The 20,809-nt window shown below is 43.3% G+C and overlaps 2 protein-coding genes across 2 annotated transcripts; both read left to right on the top strand.

Moving 5' to 3' along the window:
- The first annotated feature begins 530 nt into the window (after nucleotides 1-530).
- Nucleotides 531-14,396, top strand: nqo1 (NAD(P)H dehydrogenase, quinone 1). Its single transcript, XM_069679270.1, has 6 exons — nucleotides 531-617; nucleotides 3,699-3,866; nucleotides 4,658-4,788; nucleotides 11,227-11,340; nucleotides 12,406-12,507; nucleotides 13,874-14,396. Exons 1-6 carry the CDS (start codon nucleotides 614-616, stop codon nucleotides 14,213-14,215), a joined length of 861 nt encoding a protein of 286 aa, XP_069535371.1. The 5' UTR covers nucleotides 531-613; the 3' UTR covers nucleotides 14,216-14,396.
- Nucleotides 14,397-15,455: 1,059 nt separating this feature from the next.
- On the top strand, nucleotides 15,456-20,554 carry LOC138606827 (gamma-aminobutyric acid receptor-associated protein-like 2). Its single transcript, XM_069679293.1, has 4 exons — nucleotides 15,456-15,685; nucleotides 18,242-18,297; nucleotides 18,403-18,575; nucleotides 20,049-20,554. The coding sequence occupies exons 1-4, from the start codon at nucleotides 15,652-15,654 to the stop codon at nucleotides 20,137-20,139; spliced, it is 354 nt and encodes a 117-aa protein (XP_069535394.1). The 5' UTR covers nucleotides 15,456-15,651; the 3' UTR covers nucleotides 20,140-20,554.
- The last annotated feature ends 255 nt before the right edge of the window (nucleotides 20,555-20,809 follow it).

Here is a 20,809-nt window from a genome sequence, read left to right as displayed (position 1 = left end):
TTATTGTCTTTCCGGTGTTTGATCATCTGAGGGTGAAGTCTAACTGAGAAGTTAGACTCTCATGGCATCCTATTAGAACTGGTATACGTGTGTGAACAGTCACCCGGTTGGCGATGAAAGGCTGTCTGGACAGAAACTGGCGACAGGTGACGTTAAACACGGGGACGTGACTGAACAGCTCAGGCTCTTCTGATCTGACACCTTCCTTCACGTCTCTGCTAACGAGGTGAAATTAAGTCGGATTAAAGAGTTTATTAAGCCACATGACCCTGCAGGATAATCCCTTAATAGTGACCTAAACATTCTTTTCCAGACCAAATGAAACCAATCTCATTCACCTGCACCAGTGAACACACACACACACACACACACACACACACACACACACACACACGCACACACTCCTCCCCGTTGAAAACAGTGAACCAAACCGGTCCTACAGAGTGACAGCAGCAGTGTTTTTTTCTCCGTCCTGCAGTTGTGACTCTGAGACTCATTTTGCTTCATCTGATATCCTATCTGAGCATGTTTGTCACGCACACAGAGCCGCAGGGTCTATAAGAGCCACCAGGGACCGGCTAACGCTGCAGACGGATCCAGCAGACAGCACAGCATGGGTAAGACTCATTCACTGTTTTCACTTCCTGCTCACCTGTTTCTCTGCTGCCGCTCCGGCTCTGACACACAAACCAAAGTCTGCTCAGATTCTGCCGATAGAATCACAGAGACGCTAAACAAACAGCAGAGATTCTGTTAAGTGTGATGTTAAGAAGAGTTTAAACTACTTCGATCACCTGTGTGATTCGTACTGTAATTAAGGGTAATCAATATGTTAAAATGCATCACTAAAACTTTTAAAGACATGAATTTGACAGACTTTAATTCTTGTAATTCTCTTAATTCCTGTGATGAAATGTAAACCTGTTTCTCTGCGGTGCGTCTGTCACTCATTTCTCTCTGGACAAACCAAAATAGAATACAATAACATAGACTGATAAGGAATAAATAAAATATGAACTGTAATGATAAATAAAATTGTAATCTGTTGTCTAAGATGTCCTAACGTCCACTCGGCAGCAGAGCAATCACTCATAGTAGTCCTCGTGTCATTTGAACGTTTGTCATGTTGTTCTCTTCACATACCTGCTGTTTGTCAGCGCTAAATGAATCGTGCTTTAAGATCAATCATACGTCTGTTTGGGGTCACTTTAAGATACATCTGTGTGCGAAGTTATTCGTTAACAATTTACGGTTCAAAGTTCTGCTCAGGATTTATTGTACTTTTTATTTCATCAATATTTAAAGCACACACTTTGTGGACTGTAAAAACACTGCGACTGTAGACTGTTTATCAGATATGATATATTTATGTAGATATATTTATGTAGTACAGGTAATATATATTTATGTAGTACAGTTAAGACTTTAAATCACCCCCAAGAAAATAAATAAACAATTAAATAAAGTCAAGTTAATAAAAATATATATATATCGATTTACAAAGTTATACGATTGTGTATGTGTATATATTGCTTTTACATATACTTGCCCATAAACACACACATAAATATACAAATACACACGCTGAATAGAAATGAACATAGTGAAAATAAATATGAATACAAATAAAAGCGGTAATAATAATAACGCACTGTCACAAGAAAAGCTACGTACATGTATGTATAAGTATATTCATGTAGGATAATAAAACGTTGACGCAGTAAATGTGAGAGAAAGGAGCAAGAGAAGGCCGTCACAGGTCCTCTACTCACCAACTGAAAATATGTGACAAAGGCACCCGGACCTTAAAGAAGCTCCGACCCGACCCGCCTATGGAGTACCTTATCTTTTTGAGATTTAGGCACAACATCAATCACTAATCATCTGGAGTGTGCGGGTGGGACAGGTTCCCTCCTTCTGACTTATATAGCACAGCGGGCTAGGAGAGCAGCGAAGGCAAGGGCATCACGTTTGGCAACAGGTAAATTTAACTCCTCAGGTGAAACACCAAACAGACGATCAGGTTCAATAACGAGTTGTAAATACCAGTTTCCAAAATTGTTCTACGGACACAGCCACTACATATGAATTAATGAACTATCTGCACTCTTACATTTATCACAAGTGGGGCTAACGTCAGGGGCAATAGTTTTGCCTTAGACCGATGCATTCAATGGACAACTTTAAACTGAATTCAAGACTGACGTGCACACAGATAGGAGGAGTGCACTTGTCCAAGGACCAAATCCCAGACATCCTCAGGTATGTTGTTTTAATGGCAGTCGGGGGGGATTGTCCCAACATTGGAAACGACCCCTTTAGCTGACGGCTTCTGTTTGAGAAAGGAATCTAAGGGGTTTGAGGGTGGCCCTACTGGGAAGTGAGCTGACCCTGCACATACTGCCTGACCTGGACAAACCTAAAGAAGTGTGACTTCGGTAAACAAGCTGGTCAAAAGAAGAGAAAGAGTTGTCTATAAAAAGTGTTCTCTCTCTTGTGTTGTGTGATGGACCAGACAAACTTCTTGACTCCAACCACAGACTGTATAAAAAGATGGCCGACATGACAGCTCCCTAAAAGTGAAGCCAAACCCTCTCTGTCGCCCTCTGCTGACTGGCTGCAGTATAGCTCATAAAGCCCGCCTCCTCCATGTTAACAGATGGGACATGAGTCAAACTATAAAATCAAAATACACGTCAAAAACATTTTTCTGAAACATGGTTTCTGTCATTATAGTTAGTTCTTATCATGCTGATTTATGTCACAGTGTTCATTTTTCTGACAAGTTTATTTTTAATTAGTTATTTGATGCTGTCAAAATGATGATTGACAGCTCTGTTGACAAATACGGCTCCTGCAGCCGATCAGTTCCGGGTGAGCAGAGCGGAGGACGATCTGCGAGAGGAAACGTAACTAAAACAATCGCTACAGTCATTGAAGTTTCCATACCTGTGAACTTTAACCTCAGACCAACACAAGAAGCTGTTCTGCTGTTAAACACGCCGGCGTGCGGGATCCTTGCTGTTTTATCGGTAAGTTAAGTGTGTGTTTGGGTTAGCGGAAGTGGCTATGGCCGCTTCACTCGCCGATCTCTACTGCACAGACTCTGGCTCCGTATGACGTCACCATCGCAAGATGGCAGCGCCTATCACAGGGGCTATTTTGGCATCAATTACGTACAATGGGAGCAGATGGAGACGCGTTGTCCATCTATACATACAGTCATTGGCTCCAACGTGTCCTTCATTCTAAAAAACCAGACATATCACATACAGAAATAAAACGAACATATTAAAGTGTTTAACTGAGCTTATTAAGCTTAAACCAGAAACAGCACATGGCTAACAGTGTACGGGGTCTCCTCTACAAGCCTACAGGGGCCCAGCAGAGGGCGCTCATGTTACACACAACATACCAGCTCAGTAGGAAACCCACACGTAATACTTTATAAACAATACTGACAAATGAAACTAGTAAATAAAGTCAGATTGTGGCAGGTAGAATCATTAACTTCTCTACATTAACATTCTGACATTAGCATTTAGCTCAAAGCACCACTGTGATTTAGAGCTGCCTCAGAGAACTGTTAGCGTGGCTGTAGACTCATATTAATCTATTAATAAAGCTGCTAGTTATTAAAACATGTACTATTAATAATGTATATGGTGTGTGTGTGTGTGTGTGTGTGTGTGTGGCAGCTCAGAAGACAGTCCTGATCGTGTACGCCCACCAGAGTCCGGGTTCGTTCAACGCGGCGGTGCGTGACGTGGCGGTGGAGGCGCTGACGGAGAATGGCTACAGGGTCCTCGTGTCCGACCTGTACGCCATGAACTTCAGAGCCAACGCCACGCGGGATGACATCATCGGTGACATCACTGTCTCCCTTAATAATTCAACAAACTAATAATCAGACAGAGTTAATTGTTAGCTCTTGTTGTGTGAGGCTACTTTAGGCTAATGTCAATTCTCAATAATCCGATCTGGATTTTAGAGTCATCCTGTTAAACTGTTACATCATTAAAGCTGGAATTATTCTGTTTGCTTAATGTGATCCCAAAAGACCAAAACCAACCACGTCTCTGCCTGTCACTCAGTGCTGTCTGACTTCCTGTCAGTGGCTCTCAGCTCCCAGATCCATCAGTGTGAACAGATAACATTGATCCTGAATGCTCCAAACAAAATTAAGACTACAAACAATATGGGCCATAAAAAGAAGGGTTTATATTTCACATTGCTTTGTCGCTGTAACTGAATGTGTGTTCATGCTGAACAATGTGAAGTCATGTCCAGTGATACTAGATTATTTCAAAGTAAAAGCCAGCATAAAATGGAACTCAAATGAGAAGATTGCAAACAGTGTGCTCGCATAAACCCACAACAAAGTCAGACAGCTGCCTTCACATACGAGAGTCCATGTTAGCCAGGTAGCTTCTAAATTAGCATGCAACAACTCCTCTGAACACAGCCTCCTGATTCAAGCACTGTCTGGGCTTCACGGGGCGGGATGAAAGAAGCGATGGTAGAATAAAAATGTAAAAATCCCTCCTTTATTATCTTTAATCATTTACATAGTTTGGGTTTTCCAACTATTGTCTGTTTTTTGAGGTTTAGGAAACTATACATTTCTTTTAGTTCTGACGTGGCGTGTTGTGTTCAGGTGAGCTGAAGAATCCGGAGCTCTGCCAGTACGGAGAGGAGACGCTCCACGCCTGGATGGAGGGCCGCCTCAGTGATGACATCGTAGCCGAGCAGAGAAAAGTGGAGGAGGCGGAGCTTATCATCTTCCAGGTCAGAGGTCACGCACATCACATCACAGCCTGTGAATATCATGATGGTTGCTGTAGTGGCAAAACTTTCAGTTCATTTGTTTAGCCCCTTGTTTTTAATGTGAGCAGCAGCAGGGTCTCTGACGCGTGTCCACTCTCTGAAGTCCGGGATTAGCTTGCGATGTCTTTTCATCGCTCATCCAGCGGAATCAATTTGTAACTCATACCAGTCGACATGAGTCACATTATCTCTTATATGGACATGTAAACATTTCTACAGATGAAAAAGTTGCAGGCTTCCAAACTACTCGCTCACATTGTCGTTCTAAAACTCTAGCTCCATCGGGCCTACACTTCACACATGCGCAGTAAGCAACCCAAACAACAAGCAACAAAAACTCCCACAGCCGTCCAAATATACACAACTTCTTCAAATGATTGTCTTATGATACATTTTGGCTCTTCCAGCTGCTCAACAGAAATAGATAAAAATGAGTGTTTTTACATCCAATCTAATTTTCCACAGCTTAAAGATATAATCTCAAAAATGTCTGTAAGTCTCTCTCTCTCTCTGAATGAGATCACACATGCTGACTGAGCCTATGGCCCACTGATGAACGCCTTTACATCTGCAGTATATAGTATTGTAGTGGTTGGTCTGCCAGAGAGGGTAGGCGGAGCTAAGCGGCTGCTTCTCCGCTCTCTGCAAGTGTTGCGAGTAAACAGTAATCTACTATGGCTGAACAAACAAAGAAAAGATGGATGACTACAGATACAACTTCAACAAGAAGTGAAAATCCAAAGAAGAAGAAACAAACTCGACGCTCAGATGAAGCAAACACAAATCTTTGAGATTGTCACTTTAAGGATTTCAGTTTTTACTATGTTGTTCATTATTACTTTCATAATTATCATGTACAATTATGTTTTATATCAGGCACTATCTTTACAGTCATCATCTGCTGCAATAGAAGTTTTACTACTTATTATCACTGCAGATATGACGGTCGATGTTCCTGCCACTCCTTTCTGCTCTACTTTAGTTCATAACTTATTGCACTAAGTCTGCCCGGAACCTGGCGTCATGACAACCAGCTGACCTCTAAGGTTTACCCTGTACGACATCAGGAAGATCAGACCCTACCTGTCAGAGCATGCATCACTTTATAAGGCGATACTACATGACCTGCCTTCTTATGTTCTCCGCTGTCTCCTAAAGCTTCCAGTGGCCGCAGCCTGCGGTCACACGGACGTATCATGTTCCTCCAACTCCATCTGTCTTCGGTAAAAGTGCTTTTAATGTCTTTGCACCCTCATCTTGGTCTGAGCGACAGGGTCACCTCAAACCAGAGAAAGTAATTAGTGAGGAAGACTACAAGCCAGACTCAGGAGCATTGACCAGTGAATGCACCTGTCCTAGTGCTGAATGCTATTAAAGGTGGGTTTGTTTGAAGTGGGGTTGTATGAGATACTGATCAATAGTAATGAAGGACTGTCCTCTAAGTCCATGGGCCAGACCAGATATCAGCACCATCTGAGTGGGCAAAACCTTACCTGTCCTAGGTTGTCTATAGGGTCAATATAAGTACATTAAAATATGACAGGAGCAGCTTTTCATACTTTGTGAGCATTTTCTTATTTTCCCCAATTTATGCTTTTGAATGATCTGAGCACAGAAACAGCCGCTATCATAAACAGTGATGTCATCTTGAGCCTGAGGCAGCTACTACATTAATAAAGGTTGTTCACAGTAATTTAAGCAAAGTGTTTGACTGTGCACATGCTGTTCAATAAGTCCATACAGGGTGAATAAAGTGGGGCATAATAATATAACATCCTACAGACTAAAGATCAACACTGAGCTCATCATAAGCAAACATGTGATGAAAGATTGATGTGCTGCGGCCATGACATCGTCTCAGAGACGCAGAGCTTCATATTCAACTCTGCAGTGAACTGTGACGGTCAGCAGCTACATAGTGTTCTGTGTTGGTAGTATGTGGTTGCTATATAGTTATGAGATGTGATGGTAAATTAGAAGTGAAAACAAATCACATTTATATTTATCTTCTTTTAATGTGATTCTGTTGACATCGTCCCAGTTTGCCGTTAGCTCGAGTACACCAACGTGGAGCAAAGCAAGTCCCAGAGAAGGAAGGAAGCTGCTGGTGGAGCAGGTACGCCAACAAGAGGAAGGTGGAAGGTGTACTAAGGCTGTGGCTCAGGCTAAGCAGGGACAGTGGATGAACTGAGAGAGCGTAGAGAAGAGGAAGCTCAGCTGGAGGGACCTGTGGAGTGTGGAGGATAGTCAGACCAAGTTCCTGATAGGGGCTGCTTACGACGTGCTGCCATCACCCCAGAACCTACCATGTTGGGTAGAGGGGGACCCGTCGTGCCCATCGTGTTCGGAGACAGACAGCTTGAGGCATATTCTGTCAGGTTGTAAGATCAGTCTTTTCACAGGGTCGGTACACATGGAGTCATAACCAGGTTTTAAAATGTTCAGCGGCAGGAACTGAAGGTAGAAGGCGACAGTGGAGGAGGCGTCGGAAAGGAAAAAGCTTGGACGCAGGTTTGACAGCAGAAGCTGAACAGCGAGGATCAAAGGTTAGGGTTAGTCCTGTAGAAGTGGGATGCAGAGGGTTCATAGCACCATCAACCATCTCATTACTGGGAGAACTGGGAGAACTGGGAGTGCGTGGACAGAGTCTGTGAAAGGCAGTAAAGGAGATGTCAGAGGAAGCCGTGAGAACAAGTCAGTGGATTTGGATGAGGAGAAATAATGCCAAACAAATGTAACAGTAATCCTTCTTTACGCTGTTCCTTCTCCGTACGTCGCGTTGGCACCAGGAACAGTTGCAGTGTTAGGATGTTCATCAGGATTTGATAGCACAAGGTTGTGATGGGCGGTGAGAGCTAGCATGGAGGCTCTGGGACACCAGAGCTAACTGCTGAGCCTCCCCGAGGTGTCGTGGGCCTAACTTAATGAAACACTGGTGAAGGGAGGTGCTCACTTGATAACCCTGATGTGCTGCCTCTCGCTGCCCTTCTAACTAAGAGTTTGAGTTGTGGGACCGTTCAAAGCCCTGTGGTAGGGTAGGTAGTGTCGGCTTGGGGTTAGAGTTACCCTTACCTACCTTAGCCTTAATACCTCATCTTCCTCGCTCTCTTCTCTCCTCTCTTTGGGGGAGGCAGAGCGTACAGCCCGATCCGGCGGGGGTGAGTGCTAGCCCCGGACAGGCCGCCTCACCCTGGCTCTGCCTTCCCCGTCTTCTTTCCAGCACACTGCTCTCTACAAACTCTTCTCTCTGTCCTTCTCTCTCGATTTATCTTTCTGTGTTTAAAACGTTGTAGTATCAGTGTTGTCGATACCTGGAGCTCGTATGACGGAGCCTGGGTCTGTCGAAGTTGGCAGTGCTGTTTGGGTTGCGGTGACGACTAAGGGTCATGTGGTAGGTTAAGTATAAGTATTGGGATGAGGGCACAAGGGGAGGGGTTTCTTCACTGAGCACTTAACCTTATCATTAGGGCACAGGTATGTTGTGTCTGATTCAAGTTCAGAGCTAGCCTAGTGACTGCTGTGAACAGGGCAGCTGAGGGGCAGTATATTCGATGGCCTGCAACAAACAATACAAGTTATCAATTAAAGTAATTCTGAAGAAATTTTTTCATACCTTAATTTGTGCAGAGCCAAAATGTTTTGCTTTAAAGTGAAAAAAAGCGCATTTGTTTGACAATTTTTATTGCTTATTGAAACACCCAGATGGTACCGATATGTTACATTTTGGGTCTTGGCCCATGGACCGTCTGGTGAGCGGCGCTCATAATATCGTGTTTTCTTTAGTTTGTTGTCTCTGCTACAAACCGCTGACACAAACAGCTGATCCGACACCGCATGCTGCAGGCGTAGTAACACGTATGTGTTGCGGTCCACACAAAGTAGTGCCAAATAAAGAGGCGTTCTTACCACTATTGATCTTTAGGTGAGACGTCCTTAAGTGGATAAACTACGTGTGAGACTGACCCTATCTGCAGCAGCATGTAGCCTAGCATCCATGTCGGCACTCCGGGCGGTTTCTAAACACCAACACCGTGCTGACCGGCATCCACTGTATGTAGAACACTTCCTATTGATAAGGATCTCATACAACCCCACTTCAAACAAACCCAACTATCCCTTTAAGCTGTTGGTAGATGAGTTTTTGCCTGTCTGCTGTCTCTGCTGTCTCTGTACTTGAACTTTAATGTTGCGGTTTTTAGTCTGTTGTTCGTCCTTGTGAAACTTTCTATGCTGCTGTCTTGGCCCGGAGCGCCTTGTAAAAGAGATCTTGTATCTCAATGGGATTATTTCCTGGTAGAATAAAGGTTAAAAATCATTTAAAAAAACACACCTGCTGGTACAGGCTCTCGTGATATCACGCATTGATTACTGCAGCTCCCTCCTGGCAGACCTTCCTGCATGCACATTCAAACCTCTGCAGATGATCCAGAACGCAGCAGCGCGACCCTCCACTGCTCGTATCCCTCCACTGCTCAGATCCCTCCACTGTTCGTATCCCTCCACTGTTCGTATCCCTCCACTGCTCAGATCCCTCCACTGTTCGTATCCCTCCACTGCTCGTATCCCTCCACTGCTCAGATCCCTCCACTGTTCGTATCCCTCCACTGCTCGTATCCCTCCACTGCTCAGATCCCTTCACTGTTCGTATCCCTCCACTGTTCGTATCCCTCCACTGCTCGTATCCCTCCACTGCTCGTATCCCTCCACTGCTCGTATCCCTCCACTGCTCAGATCCCTCCACTGTTCGTATCCCTCCACTGCTCGTATCCCTCCACTGCTCAGATCCCTCCACTGTTCGTATCCCTCCACTGCTCGTATCCCTCCACTGCTCGTATCCCTCCACTGTTCGTATCCCTCCACTGCTCAGATCCCTCCACTGTTCGTATCCCTCCACTGCTCGTATCCCTCCACTGCTCGTATCCCTCCACTGCTCAGATCCCTCCACTGTTCGTATCCCTCCACTGCTCGTATCCCTCCACTGCTCGTATCCCTCCACTGTTCGTATCCCTCCACTGCTCAGATCCCTCCACTGTTCGTATCCCTCCACTGTTCGTATCCCTCCACTGTTCGTATCCCTCCACTGCTCGTATCCCTCCACTGCTCAGATCCCTCCACTGTTCGTATCCCTCCACTGCTCGTATCCCTCCACTGCTCAGATCCCACCACTGTTCGTATCCCTCCACTGCTCGTATCCCTCCACTGCTCGTATCCCTCCACTGCTCAGATCCCTCCACTGTTTGTATCCCTCCACTGCTCGTATCCCTCCACTGCTCGTATCCCTCCACTGCTCAGATCCCACCACTGTTCGTATCCCTCCACTGCTCGTATACCTCCACTGTTCGTATCCCTCCACTGTTCGTATCCCTCCACTGTTCATATCCCTCCACTGGCTCCCAGTCGTCGCTCTCATCAAATTCAAACCCTGTCGCTCGCTTACAAACAGCAACAGAAACTTCTCCTGCCTACCTGAACGCCCTCATCCAGGTATACACTCCGTCCCGCCCACTTCGCTCTGCCAATGAAAGGTGCCTGGTGCTCCCATCACAACAGGGCCCTAAGTCTCTAACTAGACTCTTGTCCTCTGTCGCCCCCCGGTGGTGGAACGAGCTACCAAACTCCACTCGGTCCGCAGAGTCCCTTTCACCTTTAAGAAGAAGCTACAGACCCAGCTCTTTATGACCTCTGACCTCAATGATACTGATGCTATTGATGATGATGACTATACTGACCTTGTTGTTGATGATGATGCTTCTTCACACTCTGTGCACTTCCTGTCAGCACCAGTGTCCGATCACACCTGAAGCTGTGTGTTGGCTCTCACTGACTCCGCCCCCCCTCAAGCTTCCTCTTCTCTACGCTCTCTCAGTTCATCCACTGTCCCTGCTTAGCCTGAGCCACAGCCTTAGTACACCTTCCACCTTCCTCTTGTTGGCGTACCTGCTCCACCAGCAGCTTCCTTCCTTCTCTGGGACTTGCTTTGCTCCACGTTGGTGTACTCGAGCTAACGGCAAACTGGGACGATGTCAACAGAATCACATTAAAAGAAGATAAATATAAATGTGATTTGTTTTCACTTCTAATTTACCATCACATCTCATAACTATATAGCAACCACATACTACCAACACAGAACACTATGTAGCTGCTGACCGTCACAGTTCACTGCAGAGTTGAATATGAAGCTCTGCGTCTCTGAGACGATGTCATGGCCGCAGCACATCAATTGATCGTCTGCTACATGAAACTGTACCATTGTTATTCTGTTAGGCATGTCTCTGGAGCAGTCTGACAGCAGATTCAGGATCAATAAAGGTCTTAATCAGTTTAATAGCTTTTGACCCTCGACAGAAGAAGAGAATGAGACTAAATGAATGATTGAGTCGTGTTGTGTGTCTTCAGTTCCCTCTGTACTGGTTCAGCGTTCCTGCCGTCATGAAGGGCTGGATGGACCGAGTCCTCACTCAAGGCTTCGCTTTCTCCCTGGAGAAGATGTACAATAACGGGATATTTAAGGTACGTCTCTGCAAGCACACAAATCTGTAAACGGCACAGAGGGACGACAAAAGACAAAAGAGCAAATTAAGACTCATTTTAACTTATGAGAAATCAGAGACATGCTTCAGGGAGAGATATTTTCAAGGAGGTGATGTGGAATATATCATAGGAAAATGGACGATTCTGATTGGCTGCAGAGTGTTAATTAATTCCCGACAGTGAACACCTTCTGACGAGTGAAACTGTCTGTTGATTTGAGGACAAAGGCATGGCTGTCAGTCTTGTTAAACACATTTTATGTACTCTAACTGTACACAGTGTTATTGGCTTAGAATCGTGCTAGCATAGCATTAGCTTCCTGGCTAATAGCTGAGCTGAAGCCTTCAATGAGCTTAGCGGGCGAGTTAAAGTCTGTAACCTGCAGTAGTGAACTAAGTAAGGGATGGGAATGATTGTTTCAGGTATCAGTCGGGGAAATGGAGTCACAGCATGTTTCAAAACAGATTTTAACTGAAAGATGCATCAGAACAGCAACAATCTAAAAGTCTTATTTATTTAAAGATGTGTTTTGGCTTTATTAGGACAGACGGAGAGAGACAGGAAGTGTAGGAGTAGAGAGTGGGGGGTGACGTGCACCAAAGGGATCAGCAGACCGGGGGTTGAACCTGCGATCAGTGCAGACTGCAGCCACTGTATGTGGGGCACCGCCACCCCCATCACCTCATCTTGACCTTTGTTTATGTGACCAGGATGTAAGCTGGATAATGCCCAACGAGGCGTCCTTCCTGAGAATGGACACGAGCATTATCTCTCTCAGAAAGCAGCTTGTATGACAAAGGCATCATTAACACAGCATGGCTTCTTACGGCTCCACATGACGTGTTTATGAGCCGTCACTGATTACAACATTAAACATGATGAGAGAGCCTCTCAGCTTCTGTAGTGTTGGACTGCAGGTAACTCACCAACAAGTCAAACAGTGACATGAACTCTACGCCGGCCTCGTGTTCATTCTCTCTCTCTCTCTCCCTCTCTCTCTCTCTCTCTCTCTCTCTCTCTCTCTCTCTTTGTTTTTTATTGAAGGACAAGAAAGCGATGTTGTCCTTCACTACCGGAGCCACACAGACGATGTTCAGACCCGACGGCATCAACGGGGACATGAACATCACACTGTGGCCTCTACAGGTGAGCAACACACACACACACACACACACACACACACACACACACACGTACACACACACACGTACGTACACACACAGACACACACACACACACACACACACACACGTACGTACACACACACACACACACACACACACACACACACACACACACACACACACGTACGTACACACACACACACACACACACACACACACACACACACGTACGTACACACACAGACACACACACACACACACGTACGCACACACACAGACACACACACACACACACACACACGTACGTACACACACAGACACACACACACACACACACACACACACGTACGTACACACACACACACACATTCAGTGGTACTTTAAAGACCAGCAAACAATCTTGAATGATTCCTTTGATGATGACAAAGACTACAGACGTGTTGTTCGGGGTGATGGAGAATCAGACAATAAAACAAACAAATGCAAAAAGCTGTTTCACAATAAATAAATAAATAACCACAACGAATTTTCTTACATTCTGTTTTTCTTAAAGTTGTGAAAATTCTCATCACAGTTTCCCACATCCCAAAGTGACGTCTGCACAGTTAAAACCATTCTTCATTCACACGACAGGAAGCAGCAAAAGTTTGACATTTTGCCAAAAGCATTTATTGATCCTTCAAATATTGCTTTAAAATGAATTATAGGGACATCCCAGTGACCTGGTGTCGCAGTGTAGAGCGCACAGGATTCATTGGTTCGATTGCAGCAGCTCTTTGTCGTGTCTCTGTCCTCATGCGTCCTGTCTCCATGGTAACTCATACAGACAAAACACCATCAGAACTCGATCAGTACATTCATTCTTGTTTAGGGTCTGAGGTTACTTCACTGGAGAATTTATATTTAACTCCACTTCATGTGTTTAATTCATATTTGACATGAAAAAGTAGATCAAAAAAAGATCAAAACTTCCACTAACAGTGAAGATGAGAGAAAATAAAATATGAACCGATTAGTTTATTCAACTTTAGTTTTTGTCATTTTCTTGTCTCGCTCATTTATCACCTCATGGCCCCTCAGGGTCAGGGTCAGGGTTAGGGTTAGCTAACCCTAACCCTGACCCTAACCCTTGGAAACCATTTCAAACTTCACTGTAAAACAAAGCAACGATCAATAAAGTAAAATATAAAAACTTTAAAGGAAAATATTTCAAAACTACCAGTTAACCTTTGACACTTTCAGTGCATCCCTGTGATTATAAGACTTCTTTTGTTTGAATGTTTTTGATCTGAAATGGAGTCCAATCAATAATCAATGATTTTGACATCGAAACTTTAAAGTGAAACATCTTCTGTTGCATTGATCCTCCTGATGTTCGTCTCTGTCAGAACGGGACGCTGCACTTCTGTGGCTTTCAGGTTCTGGCTCCTCAGATCTTCTGGTGTCCGGCTCACTGCCCTCCCGCTGTGCGAGCCGCCATGTTGGATGGGTGGCGAGCCCGACTGAAAGGACTGCTGGCAGAGACGCCTTTGACCTTTGCCCCCTGTGAACTCTTTGACCTCAGCTTTCAAGGGGGGTTCCTGCTGAGGCCGGAGGTGAAGGAGGAGAGAGAGTCGCACCCGTACGGCCTAACCACAGGACACCACCTGGGCAAACCACTGCCGCCCGACAACCAGATCACAGCTCAGTCCGCTGCAGAAAGTAGTGCCAAAGCAGACGGCAGGAAGTAGGACCGTCCCTTCACTTATATGTCCATAAACACATTTAACATTAACACTGAAATGTGAGGTTTCACACATGTTTATGTTCGCTGAATCTGAAATAAAAGTTTGAATAAAAAGGACTGAAATTCTTCATATAGACACATTATTAAAGTGAAGGCTAAACTACTTTAGAACTAGATGTGGAAGGAACCATTTGTCTCTACGTTCATAGTAAAGCTGATACTACTTTAATGCACGCCTTTCTTTCATTCTGTAAACAAGGCTTCGACTGTTCTCTGTCTTTTCATTGTGTCTCCATCGAAGTGTTTTTGAGGAGGCTGTCTTGTTACCGATGGGAGGACAGAAGGTGTTTACTGTTCAGGTTTAAAATCCTTTGAGGCAAATCGAGTTCTTGTTGTTTTGGGTTGTATTATACCTCCTGACATAAAGTGAATGTGGATGGAGAGATTAACCTGTTCAGGGGCTCCTGGGCAAACGGTTGCTGATAGTTGGGCTCCTGCTGAACACCTAACGTCTTTTGAGATTTGATTAATTCCCCTGACATCTCAAGGTTCACAACACAACAACACCCAGAAAAAAACGAGTAGTCTCATGCAGGGGTAAGGTCTCTGTGTGTTAACTCAGATGGCAAAATATCATGCCCTCAGAAGGCAAACAGATCTGTACCAGCCTCACAAAGGCCCAGTAACAAAATGGGTCCATACTGTGGATCAATACAATACCTACACTGCCACCTGCTGGCAGGGATCTGTTATAGTCTGTCTTCAAATCAGGCTGAAAAACATCATGCAGAAATGTGTGATTGTATGTATTGTATAAATAATTGTAATTACATTTTTCCCCTGATATTTTATGCTCTAATTTTTAAATCGCATGATCAAAAAATGAACTTGAGATGAAAATTCATGGAAATAATCGTTAGAGGAAGCCGTTAACTGTGTGGTGCTACAGGACGCGTTATGGTCATGTTTATGTTACTCATAGAGAGCGGAGCAGAAGGCAGGACGAGATATGACCTAAAGGGAGCCATGTAAAAAGGTTGCAATGTAAAATGCGCGGGTTTACAATTACAGCCAAAAAATAAAGAATAAACATCAAATTAAAATATAGTGGAGTCATTTGATGTATTTAATATCATTTATTAATGTGTGAAAAGTAAAAGCGTCACATTTCTTTCTGTCTCTCACCCCTCCTCTCTGCGGCGCAGTGGAACAGTCCGATTGACGTCATCATCGGGGCGGTGCCAGCAGGCTGATAGTGAAGAGGAGATTGTTGTGTTGGTTGTTTTGATCGAGTGTTGGGAGCTGCTGTGCCGATTGTACTTTGATTCAAGAGTTACATTAAAAAGTATACAAAACAGGAAGACATTTACATCTTTAATTAACCTTAAGTCGTGTTTATAACCTGCTGCATCGAGCGGAAAGAGCCCGGAAACGGCAAACATGAAATGGATGTTCAAAGAGGATCACTCGTTGGGTAAGGGAGGAGGGAGGTGTTATTCTGATGGCTGGGTGATAAAAATGTCTACGCAGATACATTTCTGAAGCCAAAGCGTTTATTTTACATCAGAGGAGAATATATTTGAGTCTTGTGTTTAGAAAATATAACTTAGATATCCGTCCGGCACACAGGCTGGCCTGTCCGTCAGGCTTTTGTTGAGAGGGGAGCTTTAGCTTTTAGCTACTTCGACACACACTTTAAATAAAGCTGTAAATACTGTAAATGTTAGCCCGCTTATTAAGTGTCAGTTAGCTGGTCACCACGTTAAAGACGATGTGCTGGGTCGGTGTAGATATACAGATTATCGTGTCTTTGTTCAGACGACGACCTGGTTTGAGGCTGATGCAGGATATTGACACATTAAGCTGCTAAGCCTCCATCCTGCATTGATTTACGCTCAGCAGCTGGATAATAAAGCTGTAATCTGTCTGTTTATGGAGCTAAACATTATATTTCTCATTCTCCTACCTGCCGTTAACTGGAGGCCTGACAGGCGTCACGAGGACCAATAAAAGTTGTTTTAGCATAACATGTAGGCCTGCATGCTGGTTATCTTTTTTAATATTCATATTGTGGCTGGATTTTGTGTTTTTTGTACATAATTCGACTTATTGTTCAAACTGAAATGACAAATACATATACAGTCAGAGGCCAAAGTGACTCCTCAAAACAGCCAAAAGGTGAATTCATCCTAATTATTTATGATGAAATGTATAAAAACAGAGAACTCTTTTGAATAGTGAATTTTAAACAGTAACCTATCTGGAACATTAATTCATCAAACTGTTAATTTATAATCTAAATGTACTTCCTGTTTATAGGCTAACTGGTGTTAGCAACCAGTGTTTGTGTGTTATTGTTAGTGTCGGTGTTAAGACTTCATTACCCATGAACCCCTTTGCTTCCGGTGAAGGAGGACGTTCCTTATCGATAGCTGCTTCCGGGTTTAGATTAATCTGTTGATTATTTGGTTGATTTAAAACAAGTACTAAAAAGTGCTAACCTTAGTTTCCACACTGCTAAATTAGGCACCTCTCTTTCTAATTTATTTTTTATTCTAGGAACTTAAAAAGAGTCAATTTGACATTTTTCAAACATTTGAAAGGCAACAAATTCTCACTTTTCATTAGCTGGATTCAATAAATGTTTTGCATGAATGACTTGAACCATGAATTGGTTGTATTAATTGTTGGTGCTCATTTAGCTAGTTTTAGCAGTCGTAGAAGAGGGTGAGATTAAAGAATGTTTTCATTTTCAATCGATGGACTTTTCATTTAATCACCTTCTATAACACACAAAAAGACAGATGTGTCAATGCTCCTTTTTACTGACATCTAACAGACGCTTGTTGTTGAATCCACACTGGTCAATGCTGACCCTAAATAAACATTATAGAAGAATAAAGTAACATTTTTGGTAAGATAATGTTAGTTACAGGAAACGTACTTAGGTTTATTATAAGAGCAGTCTTACTCCCTGCAACCTTTTCATTTAGATTTAGAATTGCAAAACGTATTCACGTATTTAAACAAGTAAAAAGTAAAAGAAATTAAATACAAAAATATTGAATGGGTAACAGTCCACTTTTTTTAACAATAACAACACTAATAACACTACATGCAATATAGATAACCTTTGATTTATACAGAAGCGCTCTTTACTGGGCACGTTTCAAATCAAAAGCAGAAATGAATGAATACAAGTAATAAACACAGGTTGGTAGTGGTGTATGAAAAGTATCAAACTATTTAAAAAAGGTTTGACTAATTACAAGCAAAATAATAAATAAGATAAGATTATTATTAGATTTATTGATCCCCAGAGCGGAAATTCGGTTGTTGCAACAGCACAAAGAGAAGTAGCAAGAAGGAAAGTACTAATAGGAAAAATGAATGTATGGGTAACAGCAGCTACATGTAGCAGTATGAAATGGTTCAGTATAAAGTATGAAGTGTTGCAGTATAAATAAGGTGCAATATAAAAAGTGTCAAATACAGTATGTTAATTACAGTATGTATAATGCAGTATGATGTGGAATATTCAGTCAATGACAGCGTATGTTACAGCAGCAGATGTAATGATAACCTAATAAAGCGCAGTAGTATGAAGACATAACAGGATATGGCAGGTGAATGATTAAAGTCAGACCAGCAGAGGGTCACTGAGGAGAGAAGGGGATGAGAGTCTGTTGGGGGGCTGATCGTCGTGGTCCTGTCCATGATATAACGCATTATGTCTCCATCATTTCCTGTAAGTGAGGACGCCTTTATGATTGAAACTACGGAGCGACAGGAAGTGATCCAGAGAGAAAGACACTGACACTGAAGAGTTAACGGTGGATGTTTTATTGATGATTAAAAGCTGCACGTTGTTACTGACTGACTGGATCGATGTGATTGTGGTTCTCTAAGTATCGATCTGTGTCCCTCACTGGTGACTTCTCCTGTCTGTTCAGAGGAGGAAGGGGAATGTGGAACTGTGTATTTCATTGTCCCGTGAAACTTTAAACTAAATTCGCTTTTTGTGTTCCAGAACATCGATGCATAGAGTCCGCCAAAATCCGCAACAAGTACCCTGACAGGGTCCCGGTGAGTCACGCTTCAGTCTCCGTGTGTGTTTGTGTCTTATTACAGGTGACTAACAGGATGTTTGGTTTGTGGCTCTGATCGTGTCTCTGTGTGTGTTTCCGTCAGGTGATTGTGGAGAAGGTGTCGGGCTCACAGATCACGGACATCGATAAGAGGAAGTACCTGGTTCCCTCTGACATCACAGTGGCTCAGTTCATGTGGATCATCAGGAAACGCATCCAGCTGCCCTCAGAGAAGGCCATCTTCCTGTTTGTGGACAAGACCGTCCCTCAGTCCAGGTCAGAGCCGGGACACCTGGAGGGAGGGGGTCGGTCTTTATACGTGTTTCTTACAGGGCTCAGTGGCTCAGAGGAAGAGTTGGGCGTCTTATAATCGGAAGGTCGGAGGTTCGATCCCCAGCTCCCTCAGGCTACATGTCCAAGTGTCCTTGGGCAAGACACTGAACCCCAAACTGCTCCCGGTGGCATAGCCAACGGGTATGAATGTGATATCTGATTGACAGTTGGGCACTTTAGGTAGCAGCCTCTGCCATCAGTGTGTGAATGTGTGAATGTGACATGTAGTGTGAAAGCAAAGACTAGAAAAGCGCTACATAAGTACAGTCCATTTACAGACCTTGACTGGGCGCCGTTTTGTGTCCCATCAGGTCCAAACGTTGATTATACTGATTTTTGATAATAGAGATATTATACCTAAACACCTACATACCTGCATGATTTATGGCTATTATATGAATCACTATAATATCACATTTATATGAATTAAACTGTTTTGGTAATTAAAGAATCAACTCATCCTTTGATCAGACGTTCAGACGTGTTATTGCCTCTCTGTGTGTGAGAAGTCGTGTTGGACATGTTTTTATTTTTGTACCATTTTCTTAGTAGAAAAAATCTTGTGCAGTTTGATGTTAATGTAAATAATGATCTGGTTGTAGCAGTGGTCGTGGGCTTCCACGTGACCACACATTCAAACATGCTTCACATTTAATAACTAACTCGGGTTTTAACTCATTTAATTTGTGTACAGAAATTATTCCTGCAACTTTAAAGTGAATCCTGTGAAAGGAGGAACATGAGGCCCAAAGCTTCTGCCGTGTGTGTCATCAAGTGTTACCTTGTTTATGATGTCGTCACATCGACGTGTGTGCGCAGCAAAACACACTGAGAACACGCGAGCGACCGGGGGCTGCTGTGATCTGTAGTTTTTATGATCCAGTTTAATTGATGTAAAGATTCAAACTTATAAAAGGTAGAAAGCTGCCTCGTTGTTTGGATGGATGAATATGAACTATTAGAAGATGCTCCAAGAAGTACCATCACAATAAGCAGAAATATTAGTCGCTGTATTTCTACTGTAGATTAAAGGTTGTATTTAATTTAGTGAGACTTTGATCACATATTGTGGTTTATTGACTCATGAAGTTTTAGCTCAGGTCGGTCAGATTTAGGGACATGAAGTGTTTGAATATAAGAATACCAACATACGCTCTGGTGGATCTGAGATAAAAATACTTTGATCAACAGAAACTTTATTAACTTTCAGACACGTCACAGTCTGAATCAAGTCCCTTTGAATATCCGCGTTTGGCTTCTGATCTGATGTTTGTTTAAATGAGCTGAAAATGATGAACCACAGAATGATGTGGAAAGCAGCACGTAGCCACCGTAGCCTGTTACACTAATCAGCTGTGTTGTTAATGTGCGATCCTGAAAAGTAACTGTCACTAATATAACCCGGTGTCTCTGCAGCATCACGATGGGGCAGCTGTACGACAAGGAGAAGGACGAGGACGGCTTTTTATACGTGGCTTACAGCGGCGAGAACACCTTCGGTCTTTAAATGGAGGAGCCATGACGGCGACCTCACCCACCCACATCTAATCACAGCCCCTGGAGAAGACGTCAGGAAACCCCACAGAGATTCAGTGACATGGACGAACCGGAGAGATGGACCGAGCGCTCAGCTGACTGGACGAAATACTGGAGAGGACCGGTGTGTTTGTTCTGGCCCAGATTAAAGATACATAGTTCAGTTGTGTATAGTGTGTTACATTTCAGTTATTGTTTGTGTGGTGTTGTGTGTTTTTAGGAGGAACTTTGATTTGTTTGGTTGTTTTTCACGTTTTAATTGAAAGCTTGAATGAGTTTCTGCTTTGAGTTCTGCTCTCCTCTTTGAAGACGATATTTAAACGGATCTTTTAATTGAATTATTTGACTTGAATAGGACGACCTAACAATAAAAGATTACAATTAAAGCTGGTGTGCTTCAATATGCTTCATCTTCACCAAAAACCTTTAACACATATTTTTGTTGACTTTTCATCAGGACATCAGTTTCAAACCACCAACAGACAAACGTGTTTCTCTCCCTGCTTTCACTCAGCGTCTTTATAAAGAATATATCTGTTCTAAGTGATGGAGCTGCTACGATGCATCAAAGGGCACATGTTTCATCTTGTTCATGGTTCCTTTATAAATAAGTACTCATAAATTCTATATTAAATGTAATG

Source organism: Semicossyphus pulcher, unplaced genomic scaffold (assembly GCF_022749685.1).
Source record: "Semicossyphus pulcher isolate SPU_LCO1_2020_fin unplaced genomic scaffold, fSemPul1.0.p SCAF_38, whole genome shotgun sequence".
In the NCBI taxonomy this organism is placed as follows: Eukaryota; Metazoa; Chordata; class Actinopteri; order Labriformes; family Labridae; genus Semicossyphus; species Semicossyphus pulcher.
Note: the sequence above shows the minus strand (reverse complement) of the source record. Positions and strands in the feature narration are given on the sequence as shown.